The 18,782-nt window shown below is 40.4% G+C and overlaps 1 protein-coding gene across 1 annotated transcript in view; it reads left to right on the forward strand.

Moving 5' to 3' along the window:
* LOC126184510 (ceramide kinase) overlaps window positions 1-18,782 on the forward strand; it is a gene marked incomplete at its 5' end in the record, with an annotated part of 98,681 nt that overhangs the window by 15,204 nt on the left and 64,695 nt on the right. The window contains 2 exons of the mRNA XM_049926903.1: window positions 4,869-5,101; window positions 10,502-10,685. Coding sequence (XP_049782860.1) covers window positions 4,869-5,101; window positions 10,502-10,685 — 417 coding nt within the window. The remainder of the gene's footprint in view (window positions 1-4,868; window positions 5,102-10,501; window positions 10,686-18,782) is intronic.

Here is an 18,782-nt window from a genome sequence, read left to right on the forward strand (position 1 = left end):
TGAATTATTATTACTGATGAGAATCACCTGTTAGAATCAAAATAAAATCCACATAAGGTACTTGCTGTAGGACAGTGACATCTTAAAAACCTGATTTCTGCATGTTACTGAGGAACTTATGTTGTTTACAGCAGAGTGGAAGCCCTGTACAAGGGGCTAAAAAGCCAGAACTGTAAGATGTGTGACAGTGTTTCAAGGGCCACAGATCAATGTTATTGTTTAAAGGTGAAGTCTATGTTGTTTAATTTCTGAACAGGCGAATGGGCTTTTGACCTAACTGCATGTCAAGTGCAGCCTTTTCCCTGTGACATGGGGAGGGGTGGGTAGTGAGCCCATCACCCCAGCTGCCTTTTATTTCCATCAAAGGTCCCCATTATTCAATTCAATAGCAGGGTGAAGGGATGTGTGACTGCCCTGTAGGGACTGAAATCATGAAAAGTCTCCACTTCTACTCAGGATTGAACCAAGGTCTTCCAGGGTTGGAATCTAGTGCTCTACCCACCAGACCATCATGGCCACCTCATTATTGCTTAATATTCTTAAATTGCTACTCCCATCCATGTTTCACATTTATTGAAGATAAGAGTAAAGGACACTGACATGTCACCTGTATTACTTGATATTTTATGTTTTCATTTTCTTGTCATGTAACTAATAGCCTTAAACAGTTATACCATGGTATCTTGTAATTGAAGTGGATATTACCACATAAATTTTAGTATATTGTTTGGACATAAAACTGGTAACTTGGAAGAATATCCAAATCCATTCTGAAAACTTTTTGCCAATATCCTTGGTACAACAGCCAATAATATGATATTCAGTTCATACAATTACTGGTACAGAAGTTCATGTTTCCTGGGTAATGAGAATACAGCATGACAGGAATCATTGTTTGGCATGTTTTTACTTCCTATGTAGAAAACATACCTAGTTGCACAGAAAATGAAAAGAAAATTCATGCCTCTTCCTGAACTCATTGTCTCACATGCTTTAAACAATTCTGAGAAATGTTAATGTTGTTATTTGCCACTTTGGAGAATCAATACTGGAAGGGTGTGGTTGTGCATAAATGGTGGTGTGTCAACAACTGGAATAATAATTCACGTATTTTGACTGCATGTTTTTGACACCCATCTTGCATTTAGTTACAAGGTTTTAGTTACTGAGAACACTTATTGCTATGCTCACTACTATTTTGTAACTGTTATGTGTGCTTGGTGAGTTTAATTTTATAGCAACTAAAAGTGCAGTCATGCATTTCTACAGTAACAAGAAACTGATATTGCCAATCATCAGTGAATCATACAAAATTTCTGAGATTGTTTAATCCTTGATCAGTCACATTTGTGAATTATGTGCTGAGAGTGACATAGCGTAGCACTATTTAAATGTGGGAAAACTTAATGGAGAGGAAACTGTGACCATCTTGCTGACTGGTGATTTAATGCTGATGCAGAAGGTCATGCATCGCTCTGTAATGTTGGCATCATGGACAATGGACTCATGTACTCATCCACCTCAGACACTCACTTGGCTGTTGTGTGAGTCATGATGTGGTCCTTGTGTTTTAACATCTGAATGATTTGCTCATGAACACCATGTAGGCCTTACAAAGTGAGTTGCTGTGGGATAATTATGCCATAGGCTGACAGCAACTGTAAAGCAAAAAGGAACAAACCAATAAAAGTTCTTGAATGTTCTCTATGGGATAATGTTAGTTTTTTATTAGGTCTAAGAGATGTAGAATGCCTCTGGTATGTGTGAAACCAAAATAAATTGTTCAATGGTAACTGAAATAAAAAAGGTGTGAGAAATTTAAGGAAACTCTAATATCATAAAAAAACTTTGGTTGGTTTGTCACCAGACTGATAAATTGTGAATGGTTTATTCTCAGAAAACTGATGTGCTTGGCCTGTAACGGTTTGTTGTCTCCACCAAAACTCTGAATTTTTGGCATATGAATCTAGGATCGTGACTCTGTTATCCCATCTGGCATACTGAGTATGTAGTAAATTAAGCTGCTTATTTGGTTATTTAAAATTGATGAAGTGAACTGTTGCATAATCCATTTTCTCACTGTTTTAATGTTGTTCATCTCATTTATGAAGTGACAATAATAGTATGATACCTGGTCCTCTACCATTGAATTTTCTATTGTTCTTTCTGGCAATACTTTGTCCTTATGAAAAGTACAAGTTTCATTCTAGTTCAGATTCCATGTTAAACTTATTACTTATTAAGTAGTTGCTTCTCAAGGAAAGAGGAGACTAGGGCATAAGGGGGCATGCTATCTTCAATAAAACCATTTCAAGTAAAGCTCTATGATGTTTATGTGAACCTTTTGTTTGGTGACCGCTTTACTTCTTTTCTACTCACGGGTATGTGCTGCTGCTTGGAACTTGTATGACTCTGTGATATTTTTAGGACTGGAATGTAATAAAATAATTTTTGCCAACAAATCTATGGACATCCCAATAATATCTCCTCTGCTTTCAAGCAGATATATCTACTCCTTAAGGGTGGATATTACGATAAGCTGTTAAGGTAAAAATATATTACCTGCTCATACTTTTGATGGTGCATTACAGTTCAGAGGTTTGGCATTGGTAATGTACCACTACCTGAGGTAGTGGCAGGACATAATAAAGAAGCAGGATATAATAAAGAAGGATTAAAATCATTTGTGGTGATGGCCCAGTTTCCCTCCACATTTTCATTTATTTGTTAGGATATGGAAATTCTGAACTTCAGTTAAAATATTGTCTCTCTTGCCTTGGCAGACAATTTATGTAATGGCACATGTGGAGTAACACTCATCCAAATCATTGCAAAGTAATTCTTCAAATATATCCTAGCACCACTGGAAATGTGAAATCATAATAGCCCAGTGATGTGTATTAAACATATTGCAACATACTTGATATTGGGATACTGTGAAATCACTGACTGTAAGGTTTGATTATGCTTTAATGTCTATTTGATGTGATTGTCGTTAGACAGAGTAGTACCAGCCGCAGGGGGAATGAATCATATGCAGCCTTTTTGAGGGAAGGAGATTGGCTTTTGCCTGCAACCCAAACACAAATTACTGTTACTAAATAACTAATTGACAAGTTATTTTCCCCATTGTTTTCTTTATGTGGAGTTTTGATCAAAATCAAGTAGTGTTATTCATTCATTTGTAATAAGAAATGGGTGTAGTTTAAATAGGTTTCATCTGTGCTGTGCATTTTGCTATGACACAGACTAGAATTTGTTTCCTGAGTTGCACAATAGTTTTCGATAATATACATTTTCAGACATAGGAGCAGTGTAAGTGTTGTTAAGCTCTTCCAGAGCCAGCAATGATAAAAATTAATTGCAGAATTATATTGGTTGCCAAACATATATTTGAAATTTTGAAAAATCTCATTGTAAAAAGAGGTGCACTGCATATTGTGAATTAGGTAACATAACTCATGTTTATTTATTTCTAATTAGTCTGTATGTTATGATAACTGGTTACCTTATTTTCACAAAACAAGAAAAAACAGACAATGTGGAAACTGGAAATGAGGATATGGCTTTGAACTCTATGCCAATATTGGTTTTTGACATTTATGGTTTTAGCCTTCAGTCATTAAGGCACTGATATAAAATGTAGAAGAAGGTTATAAGATTTTATTGCTCTTCATATGAATTTCTTTGAGTAAAACTAGATAAGTACTTTATGGCTCATCACTTGTGAAAACTGTGATTGAATTGACAGAAATATATGAAAATAATCCATAAATGTCAAACACTCAGGCCCAAATCTTCTGCTGTCAACTGCGATGAAAGAAAGATTAAACATGAAATCTGAAAAGTGAACTAGGGTCTCAGTAAATCATTTAGATGATCTCATGGTGTACACTTTATAAAAGTTGTCAAATGTAATTGCTATTAATAAAAGTCTGACATCCTGTATTTTAGGCAGGATTATTGTGATTGATGAGGAGCTATTGATTTCCAGGAGAGGGATACAATTCATTCATTATTGCAAAGCTTTCTGTACAAGCACAAGTAAAATAGATTTTAAGAAGACTTATTTATACTTACAAGAAAGGACACCAGAATAGCTGGAAAAATATTAATCAAGAAAGAACAAAATAAATAAAAACAAATAGTTTTTCAGTTTAAAATACTGTTAAGGATATCAAGGACAAATTGTCAAATGAAGTAAAGCTGATTTCTGCAAAATGTAAAACTGTTTTTGTCCTTTACAACAAGAAAACTTTTGGAACTGAATATTTCACTACCTTTGTTTGATTTGAGGGTAATGTCATAACTAAGTGCAAGCAAAGCTTAAGGAAAAAATCATGCATGTTTTAAATAAGCATTAGCAAATGTGAGACAAGGAATGTCCATGTATGCACACACACACACACACACACACACACACACACACACACACACACATAAGTATGTGTTTGATAGAATTTAATTTATTTAATTAATATTGAAGTGATTAGAGATTATATATACAATTTATCCTGGAAAAAAGGCCATTTAATGAGTAATCTGTGTTGAAACATAAATTACATCATAGACATCATGAAAATGTTTGTGCTTCAAAGTGGACAATGTGCAAATGATTTACGTGGACAAACTTACACAGATGTTGGCTGACTTGTTATTAAGCTATACACTTAATATTATGAATTTAGATGGATGACGACTTGTCTTCTGAATCGACTAAACTTGTGGATTAAAGCATAGCATACACACACTCATTGTACTGACAGTGATGGCTGTTATCTAGCGCCCATTTCGACGTCAGTAGTACTAATATCTTCAGTGAGGGCTTATTATTGTATTTTAATATTAATTTATGCAATCTGACACAGGTTTGAGACGTCGACCACGGAAGGTCCTGGTAGTAGTAAATCCATTTGGTGGCCGTAGGCGTGGGCCTCGTGTGCTCGAGAGACAAGTTAAGCCATTACTCGCTGTTGCTGGAGTGGAATCTGAAGTCTTGCTTACCCAGAGACCAGGTCATGCCCACGATACACTTCTGAGAAGACCACTGGATGGTCTGGATGCAGTGATTTGCATTGGTGGAGATGGAACATTTGCAGAGGTAAGTGCATATTTGCTTAGATTAGATATACTTTTCATTCCAATTGATCCATAGTGAGGGGCTACTCTAGCATGTAGAACATGTTATAAAAACAAGAATACACAATAAATATTTGCAATTTAAAACAAATATCCTAATGTACCTTCACAGATCCCAGGTGAAATGATCGTCAAGGATGTGGAATTAATTAAAAAAAAAAAAGCATATTTTCATTTAAAAGTTAAGAAATCCTGATTTGAGAAATCATTTTATAACACTTATGTACAGTGATTGCATTACTGCACTGAATTTTTACATAATTCAGATTGTACTAATACTTGCATTATTTGATATTATTAGTGAAACACACATGCACATCAGCTGGTTCTACTAAGTAATTGATCAATCAGATAGGAGGAATTGACCACCAATAAATCCTTTAGGCTCATCTTAAACTGAACTTTGTTGAGAGTCAAACTTTATATGGCTGCTGGCAAGTTATTTAAAATGTGTGTTCCTGAATGATGAACCCTTTTTGAATCAATAATGGACACCTTTTTGTATCAAACACCTTAAAAGTTTGTGAAGATAATTTCTGGTATTGAATCCATAAATTGATCTGTTGGTTTGAAAAAGAGGTTTATTTCATTAAGGAATAAATATATTGGCAGGCAAAAGTTAATATCTCTAATCCCTAAACAGGCCTCTGCAGGATATTCTTGAGTTCACATCACAAATAATTCTTATTGCACATTTTTGGGCCCAGAAAACTTTAACTTGGCTTGATGAGTTACCCCAAAAATAATCCCATGTGATATTGTGGAATATTTTCATTTTTATATCCTCTGTGTCTGAAAACATTCACAATGCAAATACAGATTTGTTTAGGTGCTTCAGCAGTTTTGTGGTGTGCTCCTCCCAGTTGAATGTATTATCCATCTATAATCCTAAGAGTTTAACACTGTCCACGTCTTATATCTGTTTGTCATCATATTTTAGGGATATACTTGTGGGAAACCTCTTATAAGTTCTGAAATGCATGTAGTGTGTTTGCAAAGTTTAATGACCATGAAAATTTCATTAACGAATCTTTCTAAGACTACACTTGTTCTTCTATTTATTGCAATGTTTATATTATCTGCAAACAACTTGGCACCTGGTAATGTTACTGATGAAATGTCATTGATATACACAAGAAAAAGTAAGGGCCCTAAGATGGAACCTTGTGGGAGACCGCATGTAATTAGTTCAAAGTTTGATGATGCCTGATAGCTTAACACATACCTCTTTACTAATGACGCCCTTCGTTTCCTGTCAGTGATATAGGATTGAACCATTACAGTATTTCGTGTTACACTGTAATATTCTAATTTACTTGAAAGGATATTGTGATTTACGCAGTCAAATGCCTTTGACAGATCACAAAATATACCAGTAGCCTGTAATTTTTTGTCTAATGAATTAGGTACATTTTTACTGTATATGTAGATCGCTTCCTCATAATCAGAACCCTTTAGAAATCTGAACTGCAACTTTGACAATAAATTATTTGCTGCCAGATGGTTAAGTAGCTGATTGTATATTACCTTCTCTAAAACTTTTGAGAATGCTGGCAAATGTGAAATTAGATGGAAATTTGGCAGTATTTCTTTATATCATTTCTTAAACGAAGGCTTTGCTTTAGCATATTGGACAGAAATTTGGCAGCATTTCGTTATCTCCTTTCTTAAACAATGGCTTAACTTCAGCATATTTCAACCATTGAGAAAATGGCCCCCCAAAGATGGCTTCATATATTACTAAACTCAGAGGCACACCTTTTAATTAACTGGGTTGATATGTTATCACAACCAGTAGAATTTTTTTGGTTTTAAAGATTTTATGATGGAAATTAACCCTACTGGGTAGTGAGGATCATATTCATATTAGTGAAGTTACCTATGTGGAATGACTGGTCTGAGGTACACCATGCAGCATCTACTGAACCTGAAACTTCCTGGCAGATTAAAACTGTGTGCCCGACCGAGACTCGAACTCGGGACCTTTGCCTTTCGCGGGCAAGTGCTCTACCAACTGAGCTACCGAAGCACGACTCACGGCCGGTACTCACAGCTTTACTTCTGCCAGTACCTCGTCTCCTACCTTCCAAACTTTACAGAAGCTCTCCTGCGAACCTTGCAGAACTAGCACTCCTGAAAGAAAGGATATTGCGGAGACATGGCTTAGCCACAGCCTGGGGGATGTTTCCAGAATGAGATTTTCACTCTGCAGCGGAGTGTGCGCTGATATGAAACTTCCTGGCAGATTAAAACTGTGTGCCCGACCGAGACTCGAACTCGGGACCTTTGCCTTTCGCGGGCAAGTGCTCTACCAACTGAGCTACCGAAGCACGACTCACGGCCGGTACTCACAGCTTTACTTCTGCCAGTACCTCGTCTCCTACCTTCCAAACTTTACAGAAGCTCTCCTGCGAACCTTGCAGAACTAGCACTCCTGAAAGAAAGGATATTGCGGAGACATGGCTTAGCCACAGCCTGGGGGATGTTTCCAGAATGAGATTTTCACTCTGCAGCGGAGTGTGCGCTGATATGAAACTTCCTGGCAGATTAAAACTGTGTGCCCGACCGAGACTCGAACTCGGGACCTTTGCCTTTCGCGGGCAAGTGCTCTACCAACTGAGCTACCGAAGCACGACTCATGGCCGGTACTCACAGCTTTACTTCTGTCAGTACCTCGTCTCCTACCTTCCAAACTTTACAGAAGCTCTCCTGCGAACCTTGCAGAACTAGCACTCCTGAAAGAAAGGATATTGCGGAGACATGGCTTAGCCACAGCCTGGGGGATGTTTCCAGAATGAGATTTTCACTCTGCAGCGGAGTGTGCGCTGATATGAAACTTCCTGGCAGATTAAAACTGTGTGCCCGACCGAGACTCGAACTCGGGACCTTTGCCTTTCGCGGGCAAGTGCTCTACCTACTGAGCTACCGAAGCACGACTCACGGCCGGTACTCACAGCTTTACTTCTGCCAGTACCTCGTCTCCTACCTTCCAAACTTTACAGAAGCTCTCCTGCGAACCTTGCAGAACTAGCACTCCTGAAAGAAAGGATATTGCGGAGACATGGCTTAGCCACAGCCTGGGGGATGTTTCCAGAATGAGATTTTCACTCTGCAGCGGAGTGTGCGCTGATATGAAACTTCCTGGCAGATTAAAACTGTGTGCCCGACCGAGACTCGAACTCGGGACCTTTGCCTTTCGCGGGCAAGTGCTCTACCAACTGAGCTACCGAAGCACGACTCACGGCCGGTACTCACAGCTTTACTTCTGCCAGTACTGAACCTGACAACCACATCTTTTCAGTAACAGTTATGAAATAATGCTCGTTAAAAAGTTGTGCAACACTGTGCACATCTGTTACCAATGTACTGGGTGTCCATAATTAAAGTTCCAGTTTCAAAATGCAAAATGCTGTAGAAAGAAAACCACTTCTCAGAATGGTGTCAAATTTGAACAGCATGTTGTTATTGATGCAGGGAGAGGGGAGGGGGAGGGGGCACACCAATAGATGCATGGCACACGGCTTTTCCTTAGTTTGCATCTGAGAGGCCCAGCATGACTGTCTCCATGAAGGATCACACACTGCTGGTAAAACTATTTCACAAGAATGGTGACTGTGCACCAGTAACTCTGCAGAAGTTCTGGACACTCAAGTGCATGAAGAAAGACATTGGTGCAATGTTTGCTAAGGGTCTGGAGAAAATGATTACAAAATTTAAAAAAGACAGGTTATTTTGATTTGCAGTGTGGCAGAGGATGGAAAGAAGTTGATCCACTATTTGCTGAAGATGTGGCCAAAGCACTGCTGGAGGCGTCGAGCTTGGTGTTCAAACACACAGTGCATGGGGAACTACCAAAATGTTGGAAATGGCTGTGAGCATGGTGCCAAAATCCTATGAAACATTCTGCATTGCTATCCATACAGAATCATCCATATTTATAGAATAAAAATCCACTTCAGTTGCCAATAATTTCGTAATTTATTTCTCGACCAGTTTCAAGGCATAGAGCTTTGTGTTCAGGTGCCACCAAATAATTATGGGAACATACTGTGTGGTGATTAGGCCAGTGAGTCTCAAACTCAATCAAACAAACACATGGGAGTGTAGGACCAGCAACCACAGCACCTGCGTGGACAGCACGACGTGGAAGAGACTTCTCACTTGCAAATTTTTTGTCAGAATATTCAAACATTACTGCTCGTTATTCTGATTCATGTTTACTACCTAGTTTCAGAACATTAACCTGTCTCGAATGAGTATGTCTGGTATGAGTGTCCACGTCTGTTACCCACATTAAATATTTGAGAAGTAAATTAGTTGATGTATGCCCCTATACAGGAGTCTCACTATCTCTTCAGTCTGGATGTCATGTTCAGAAAAGCACTCTGTATCTGAGCGAGGATATTTCCAATTCATTAAGATTTCTGTAGAGTTACCTTACATTTTGGTGAAGAACAGTATTCTGTAGTAAGTTTTCTCAGCAGTCACTGGATTGCCTTTTTTTTTTTTTTAAGTTGATCTGGGATACCTATTAGCTAAATTTGCCACAAGCATGACCTATCTCTACTAAGCATCACTTTTAGAATCATATTGTGTAAACCAGTAGCTCTACTCATTACAGTTATCCATCCTCCCCTTTCCAGTTCTATTTATATGAAGGTTATACTTAGGAAAATCCAAACCTGCTCATATTTGGAAAGGGTAGAAACTCAATGTGTGCAGTGTCCAGCATGATCACAACTATTTCCAGCTGATTACTAACTCATTCCACAGCACTGCTGAAACATGGATAGTTATGCTGCTAAAACACAAGAGTGCATGTTGGTGTTACAAGCCTGAGAATCTGTACTGGGTCACCAGTGATATCATATCATCCATTCCTATGAAACAGTCTCCAGGTATGCTCACTATGGCCCTCTTATCAAAAATTCTTGCACAACACCTCTACATCTTTTGTCACCTGCCTACACCTAGGTCCAGGTTTGAGTGTGCTTGTGATCAGTAATCTGCACCTATACTCCTTCAATCAAGCATCTATACCAAGCCCATAATTATATTATCTAATGGTTGAACTACATTTATACAAACACTTCTGTCTGTTAGCTTTTCTCACTTTTAACTCTGCTGCAATTTCTCTAAACCTCCATCTATGTGATAATCCTATCTTCCTCACTCTGAAATGTATTGCTTGTGTGGCATATTAAAATATATTAACACATCCATTTTTATGAGCTGACAGTTTCAGCTTCTCACTAAACTTCTCTTTCATGTCCCAGCTACATTCTTCTCTATGAAATAAGGACAATCAAACTGAGAACTTTGAAATTATGCTGCCATTTACATGAATATTTGTTGATTACAGGTATTCAATGGCTTGGTATTACGGGCAGCGAGGGATGCCGGTATCGATCACAATGACCCTGAAGCTCGGCTACCACCTCCACCTCTTAGAGTGGGTGTTGTGCCTGGTGGATCTACCAATACAATGGCTTATTGCCTCCATGGAACCACTGATGTGCAGACTGCTGTAATACACATTCTGCTTGGTGGGTAACCTGTATATAATAATGTTCTTTTGTGTTTCCATCTTAGATATTTCCATTGATTATATAAGAACTGATCATTTTGACATAGAGTGGCAGGAGTCTTGTAATCCTGCTGGATGTATTGATGTGTCAATCAATATGATTATGCATATGACTGGCTTTTGGAACCAAGCAACCTCTGGGTGAACAATTTACTTATTTGCATCAAAATTTATGTGGTTATTGCAGAATCCAGACTTAATTGGGACTTTCTGTATACAGGTCAGTCCATTGAAAGTGACCGGGCCAAATATCTCACGAAATTAGCATCAAATGAAAAAATAAAAAGAACAGACCTGTTCGAGCGTGATGGAGGAAAACAGATGGCACTGTGGATGGCCCACTAGATGGCACTGCCATAGGACAAATTGACAGAAACTGCATTTTTTTAAAAATAGATACCCCATTTTTATTACATATTTGTATAGTACATAAATAAATATGAATGTGTGATTTGAAACATTTGTTTCACTTTGTGATGGATGGCGCTGTAATATTCCAACACCTATAATATGCCCCACCCGTTTAGGTACCTGTGTTTTTTTAAATTAAACCACAAAAAGTAGTTATGTTTGGACTTTATTTCTGTTGTTCCAGAGTGATACATTTACATTTGTGACCTTATCGTAAATTGTGGGAATGCATGCTGTTACTGCGTGAGCAACCGTAATAACCTCATTAATGTAATAAATGCTCAAAATGATGCCCTTTAACTTCAATGCATTTGGCAATACGCATAACGAAATTCCTCTCGACAGCGAGTAGATCGCCTTCTGTAATTGTTGCACATGCATTGACAATGTGCTGATGCATGTTTTCAGGTGTTGTTGGTGGATCACAATAACAAATATCTTTCAATTTTCCCCAAAGAAAGAAGTCCGGAGATGTAAGGTCCGGTGAACATGCAGGACACAGTATGGTGCTTCTATGACCAATCCACCTGTCATTAAATATTCTATTTAATACCGCTTCAACTGCACATGTGCTATGTGCCAGACATCCTTTATGTTGAAGGTACATCATCATTTTCTCATGAAGTGAAACATCTTGTAGTAGAATCGGTAAAACATTATGTAAGAAAGCGGCATACATTGCACCATTTAAATTGCCATCGATAAAATAAGGGCCAGTTAGATGTCCTCCCATAATTCCACACCATACGTTAACCTGGCAGGGTCGCTGAAGTCCCACTTGTCGCAGCCATCGTGGATTTTCCGTTGCCGAATAGTGCATATTATGCCAGTTTACATTACCTCTGTTTGTGAATGATGCTTCGTCACTAAATATGACTCTTGAAATATACCTGTTATCATTTTGTAATTTATTTTGTTCCCAGTGGCAAGAATTTACACAATGTTCAGAATTATCGCCATGCAATAGAAATAATGCTGTAGAATTCTCAAAACCGACGTTTTTGAAATTCCCGATTCCCGCTCAATTTGTCTGCTGATGATGTGCGTATTAGTCTCAACTGCAGCTAAAATATCTATTTGGACATCTTCATTTGTTGCAGTTCTTGGTTGCATCTTCTTCTTTGGCTGAACAGTTCCGGTTTCTTTAAATACATTAGCTATCCAACGAAAGGTCCGGACACTTGGTTGCTGCCTGTCAGGATAATGATCAACATACATAGCACAAGCTTATTGGGCATTTTGACCACAATAGCCATAAATAAACACCAAATCTACCTTTTCTGCAACTGTTAAACGTTCTATTTTAACAAGATTATGTCTTCCGCGTAATTATTATGACTGGACAAGTGTATTATCGTGCCTAATGTAAGTAATGAATTGCACACAATGCTATTGGGTGCATTGCTACATTTGAGAGAATATTACAGCGCCATCCATCACAAAGTGAAACAAATGTTCCAAATCAAACATTCCTATTTATTTATGTACTATATGAATGTGTAATAAAAAATGGGGGCAGCTATTTTAAAAAATGCAGTTTCTGTCAATTTGACCTATGGCAGTGCCATCTAGTAGGCCATGCATAACACCATATGTTTTCCCCTGTCACGCTGGAAGATATTTGTTCTTATGTTTTTGTTTGATGTTAATTTTGTGAGAAATTTGGCTTGGTCACTATTAATGGACCACCATGTTTATAGGATTAATAGCTCCATATATGTATCATCCTGTGTAATGTTTGTGATGTGTCACTCAAAATAGTTAATACAAGGACAAGGTGAAAACTTGTCTCTGACAGTCAGTAACTTTGACTTTAGGTTGAAATATACTTATTTTTCTGCAAAATCCTATTTTTAGATCAGTACATTTTGTCCATCGATTTTTTAGTAAGTAGATTGACTCCCTGAAATGTGATTCTGGAAGCTCTGTAAAATATCTATCAACAGCTAACATGCCATAATCTGTTCACTGGACTCAAAATATTTTCCAGTTGCAAAATTATTCTCAAGTTTATGTTCTGATTAAAGGAAATTGTCGTTCTTCTGAGGCAGTATATTATGTGAATAAGACACTTTGTTCATCATTATTGCTCAATTTCAATCTAAAGACAATTTTCAAGTGTGTCTACTAACATTACGGTGGACAAATATGAGGATGTGAACAAGGAGAAATACCTACACCCAAACTAACAATCATTGTGCTTAGAGAGCAATGAATATACTAAAAGAGATATAAAAACTCGAAATACCAAAAACCTAGTTCTTACATGTATATTTGTTTATTCATGTGTTATCAACAGATTATATATGAAGTCGCAAATGTTAAACAAAGAGAGAGAAAAAGCTGAGGCTTTTTGCAAATACGTTGATGATTTGCCTATAATGCAGCATAGATAAGTATGAAGATGAGTACAGAATCTGCACAAGCTAATCTATTACACCAACCCACCAGTCATGTGTAAATCACATTATAGGACATAACTGTCCATACAGCTGTTGCCAAACAAACCATACAGCACAAATACTTTATCCTGTGTATGTGTGAGTCCCAATTAACAATGACAAGTCATTACATTGTCCTGTGCGTAATAATAAACCAAAACATTGTGTGTGTGTGCAAGATGTACACCAAACACATTACCACAGAAATCTTCACACTGATTGTTATGAATAAATCCAGCTACACTGCTATGCAAATTGTTTATACTTTATGTATTTCATGATGAGCCCATTTTGGCAAATTGCCATCGTCAGGTGCTCTGTAAATACATAAATAAGATGGTCTTAGTATAATGGTCTTCTAACTATGTTTTGAAAAGCTATAATATATCATTAGTTGTTTTATCTTACTTATAACATCGTTGCTGTCATGTACTGTCTGTTTTAGAATTATTACTTTCTCCCAGGTGTACACTGGAGTTGTATGTCGGATATTACTTGTTTTCCATATATGCTATTTTTCTTACAAGTTGGATGACAGTGGGTCAGCGATATTACATGTTTACATAGTTACCATTATAAATAAGTGATGCGTGAAATTCAGTTGTTTATTATTATTAAGCTTTAGGCAATAACATAATTAGAAACAAACCTATATAAAAATAATAATAAACAACCAAATTTCACACATCACTTATTTATAATGGTAACTATGTGAACATGTAATGTCGCTGACCCACTGTCATCCAACTGTTGTGACAGTGCCACGAGATTTAAAAGTGCCGCTACGTCAGTACGCGAACACGGCGATAGAGGCGCTCCGCAGCTCGGCTGAGCACGGGAGCGCCACCTAGCTATGAACGGCGCCGGCCGCATGTCACGGCACAGCAGTTGAGTGACAGATACGGAGTTGGTAGCATGAAACTCACTAGTGTTTCTACGTTTGTATATCCACGCAAATTATTTGTGAATTAAAGGTTATAACAATTTTTGGCGACGAGGTCGGATATTTTTTTTCCTGCGTTGGGGAATTGTGCGTTCATGTCTGGCCAGACATGGAACAGCTTCTGCAAGCGCTCATTGAACAACAAACACAGCTGACGGCTGCTATTCAGGCGTTGTCGACGTCGCTTACTCATCGTCTGTCTTCCTCTTCTCCGCCTCCGTTCCCTCCTTACGACGAGGCCACTGAAGACTGGGAGGATTATGAGAAGCGTTTGCGGCAACACTTCTTGGCTTTCGGCGTTGTCGACGCTCCTATGTGTAAGTCGTTATTCCTATCTTGGATTTCCCCACGGATCTATCAGCTGCTATCTCAGTTAGCCCCTCTGCGGGAACCTGCCTCTCTGTCCTTCCAAGAAATGTGTGACTTATTGTCTAACTATTACCGAAAGAACACCCACGTCATTGCCGCCCGCGTGGCATTCTACCGGTGTCGTAAACAGCCCCATCAATCTTACCGGGCTTGGGCGGCGGAACTACACAGTCTGAGTAGGAAATGTCAGTTTGTCACGGACACTCATCATGAGTCTTATGCTGATTCAATGGTTAGGGATGCTATTCTACGGCTTGCTCCTGATAAAGAAGTTCAGCAACGTGCCTTACAACTGCCAAATCCGTCGTTGTCAGAAGTTCTAAGCATCGCTCAATCTTTTGAAGTGTCTCACGCTGCTGGTGCGCAAATAGACGCGTGGTGTGATGTAGGCACTATACAGACCACTTTCGACACGGACAATTTGCCTGTTTCCCAGGGGACCGACGATGTGGCGGCAGTTCACTCACGTCAACAACGTCGCATTGGGCCGCCATGCTCGCAGCGAAAACAGCAACCACAGAAGCAGGTTCGTTCCACACTTCCTTCTTGTCCATGTTGTTTCGTACAGCATGACAGGGCCGCGTGTCCAAAACGTTGGGCCACGTGTAATTCATGTAGGAAAAAAGGCCACATTGCTTCTGTGTGTCAGTCCCCTAAAGTTCCTGTTGACGAGGACAAGGCATCGGACATGGATGTTAACTGTGTGCTTTCTCAAACAAATAAGTTGTTTGTTACTGTTCGTGTTCTGGATAAAGACATTCGCATGCAAGTGGACACTGGCTCTGCAGTAACTCTCATTAATTCTCGCACGTATTTGGAGTTGGGCTCCCCTCCCTTGTCTCCAGTTACGCGAAATCTGAGAACTTATAATAAACAGAAAATTCCTATCGTTGGCCAGTTTGATGCTTCCACTGCCTACAAGTCTGTTGTTTGGCCCCTCACGTTTTATGTGGTGGATCATGCGGGCACTGAAAATCTGTTCGGTTATGATGCTTTCCAGTTGTTTGGGTTCTCCATTGATGATGATGTGCACCTCATATCTGAGGATATTCCGTATCAACAGCTGGATGGACTGTGTTCTGAATTCTCGTCTGTGTTCTCTGCTGGTCTGGGTCGTGACAAGGATTTTGAAGCCCACATTACTCTTAAACCTACAGCTCGCCCTAAGTTTTTCCGGGCACGCCCTATTCCGATGGCATTGCGTGCACCCGTCAAGGCTGAGATAGACAGGTTAACTGCTTCAGGGATTCTCCTTCCTGTTACCTCCAGCGAATGGGCATCGTGGTGGTTTCTAAACCAAACGGGAGTCTGCGATTGTGTGGCGATTTTAAAGCCACTGTCAACGCTCAGAGCCTCATTGACACTTATCCTCTTCCCCGTCCTGAGGAGTTATTTACCAAGCTCGCTGGGGGCCAGTTCTTTTCCAAACTTGACTTATCGGAGGCGTACCATCAGTTGCCGTTGGATGCGTCTTCCAAGGAATTTCTCGTCATCAACACTCCTTGTGGGTTGTACCAGTACCAGCGGTTACCATTTGGTGTTGCTAGCGCGCCGGCCATTTTTCAGCGGTTTTTGGAACAGGTCACGGCTTCCGTTCCTGGCTGCATCAACTACCTGGATGACATTGTTGTCACGGGGGCCTCCACTGAGGAGCACCTTCGCAATTTGCGTTCATTATTTCGGGTTCTGCATTCGGCTGGGTTGAAGTGCAGTCTGGACAAGTCACAGTTCTTCCAACCCTTCATTGTGTATCTTGGTTTCCACTTGTCCCGTGAGGGTATACGTCCTCTACGTCAGCACGTTGCGGCCATTACCGCTCTACCCCGGCCGTCTACGTTCAAAGAACTTCAAGCGTTTCTAGGCAAGATTGCTTATTATCACAAATTCATTCCATCCGTGGCAGTGGTGGCTCATCCTCTGCATCAGCTGTTACGCAAAAACGTTCCTTTCTGTTGGTCCGACGAGTGTGAGCGGGCTTTTGTCCGCCTGAAGGCTCATTTGCAGTCGGCGCCTTGTCTTGCCATATTCCATCTGGGTCAGCACTTGGTTCTGGCGACTGACGCGTCACAGTATGGCCTAGGGGCTGTTCTCGCCCATCGGTATGAGGATGGGTTGGAACGACCCATCGCCTATGCTTCCAATACCCTCAACGATGCCCAACGGCGTTACTCTCAAATCGAAAAGGAGGCGCTCGCTATCATTTATGCTCTAAAAAAGTTCAGCATTTTTTTGTATGGTTCTAAGTTTCACCTCATCACCGACCACAAGCCGCTGGTCTCTCTGTTCAGCCCCTCGGCGTCACTTCTGGATAAGGCAGCTCACCGCCTGCAACGTTGGGCCTTATACTTGTCTCGTTTTCACTATGAGATTCACTATCACCCCACAGCCCAGTACGCCAACGCTGACGCGTTGTCGCGTTTGCCGATGGGCAACAACCCGGTTTTCGATCGAGATGAACTACTCTGTTTCCACATTGATGAGGAAGAACGTCGTGCGGTTGAGGGTTTTCCGCTTACAGGTTCGCAGGTCGCGTCGGCTACTGCGCGGGACCCGGTCCTGCATCAGGTGATCGGTTTTGTTCAACGGGGTTGGCCGGACAGGACCAAGGGCCGGGCATCGGATCCCCTTCGCAACTACCATGCCTTGCGCCTTCGTCTGTCTGTTCATGAGGGTGTTGTTCTTCTGGCCACGGATGGCGCATCTCCACGGGTCGTGGTGCTAGCTTCTCTTCGCAAAGATGTTCTCAAACTATTGCATGAAGGCTATTGGGGGATTTCTCGGACTAAGGCCCTGGCCCGCAGGCATGTTTATTGGCCCGGTATCGATTCGGACATCACCCACATGGTCGCTGCGTGTGGTCAGTGTGCTCAACAACTGGCTGCACCCCGTGCAATGCCCTCTCCATGGCCTGATCCGGCGCAGGCATGGGAACGGGTGCACGCTGACTTTGCCGGCCCCTTCCTCGGCACTTATTGGCTACTGTTGATTGACGCCTTCTCGAAGTTCCCGTTTGTTGTTCGATGTCCGTCGCCAACCACTGCGGCGACGACGCTGGCTTTGTCCAAAATTTTTGCGCTAGAAGGTCTTCCATCCACGATTGTTATGGACAACGGCCCTCAGTTCTCTTCGCAGGCCTTCCGTGATTTTTGTACTGGACAAGGGATTCATCATGTTACAGCACCGCCCTTTCATCCCCAATCGAATGGGGAGGTCGAGCGCCTTGTCCGCACTTTCAAAAGCCAGATGAAAAAATTCCTTACTGATTTTTCTACCGATGACGCTCTGTTGCAATTTCTGAGTTCTTATTGCTTCACGCCTCTGGGTGATCGCAGCCCTGCTGAACTCTTGCATGGCCGCCAACCGCGCACTCTACTGCACCTGCTTCACCCTGTAAGGCCTAGTTCTGTGTCCCCTAGTGCGGGAAAATACTCGGTGGGCGTCGATGTGTGGGCACAAGGATATGGATCTCGCCCTAAATGGATTCCAGGGGTGGTCAAGGCTCTTCGCGGCCGCCGGCTTTGTGAAATACGTACGGAGTTGGTAGCATGAAACTCACTAGTGTTTCTACGTTTGTATATCTACGCAAATTATTAGTGAATTAAAGGTTATAACACCAACCTGTCAGAAAAATAGCATACATGGAAAACAAGTAATATCCGACATACAACTCCAGTGTACACCTGGGAGAAAGTAATAATTCTAAAACAGATAGGACATGACAGCAATGATGTTACATGTAAGATAAAACAACTAATGATATATTATAGCTTTTCAAATCATAGTTAGAAGACCATTATCTTAAGACCATATTATTTATGTATTTCCGGAGCACCTGACGGTGGCAATTTGCCAAAATGGGCTCACTGTGAATTATATAAAATATAAACAATTT

This window comes from Schistocerca cancellata, chromosome 4, assembly GCF_023864275.1.
Source record: "Schistocerca cancellata isolate TAMUIC-IGC-003103 chromosome 4, iqSchCanc2.1, whole genome shotgun sequence".
NCBI lineage: Eukaryota > Metazoa > Arthropoda > Insecta > Orthoptera > Acrididae > Schistocerca > Schistocerca cancellata.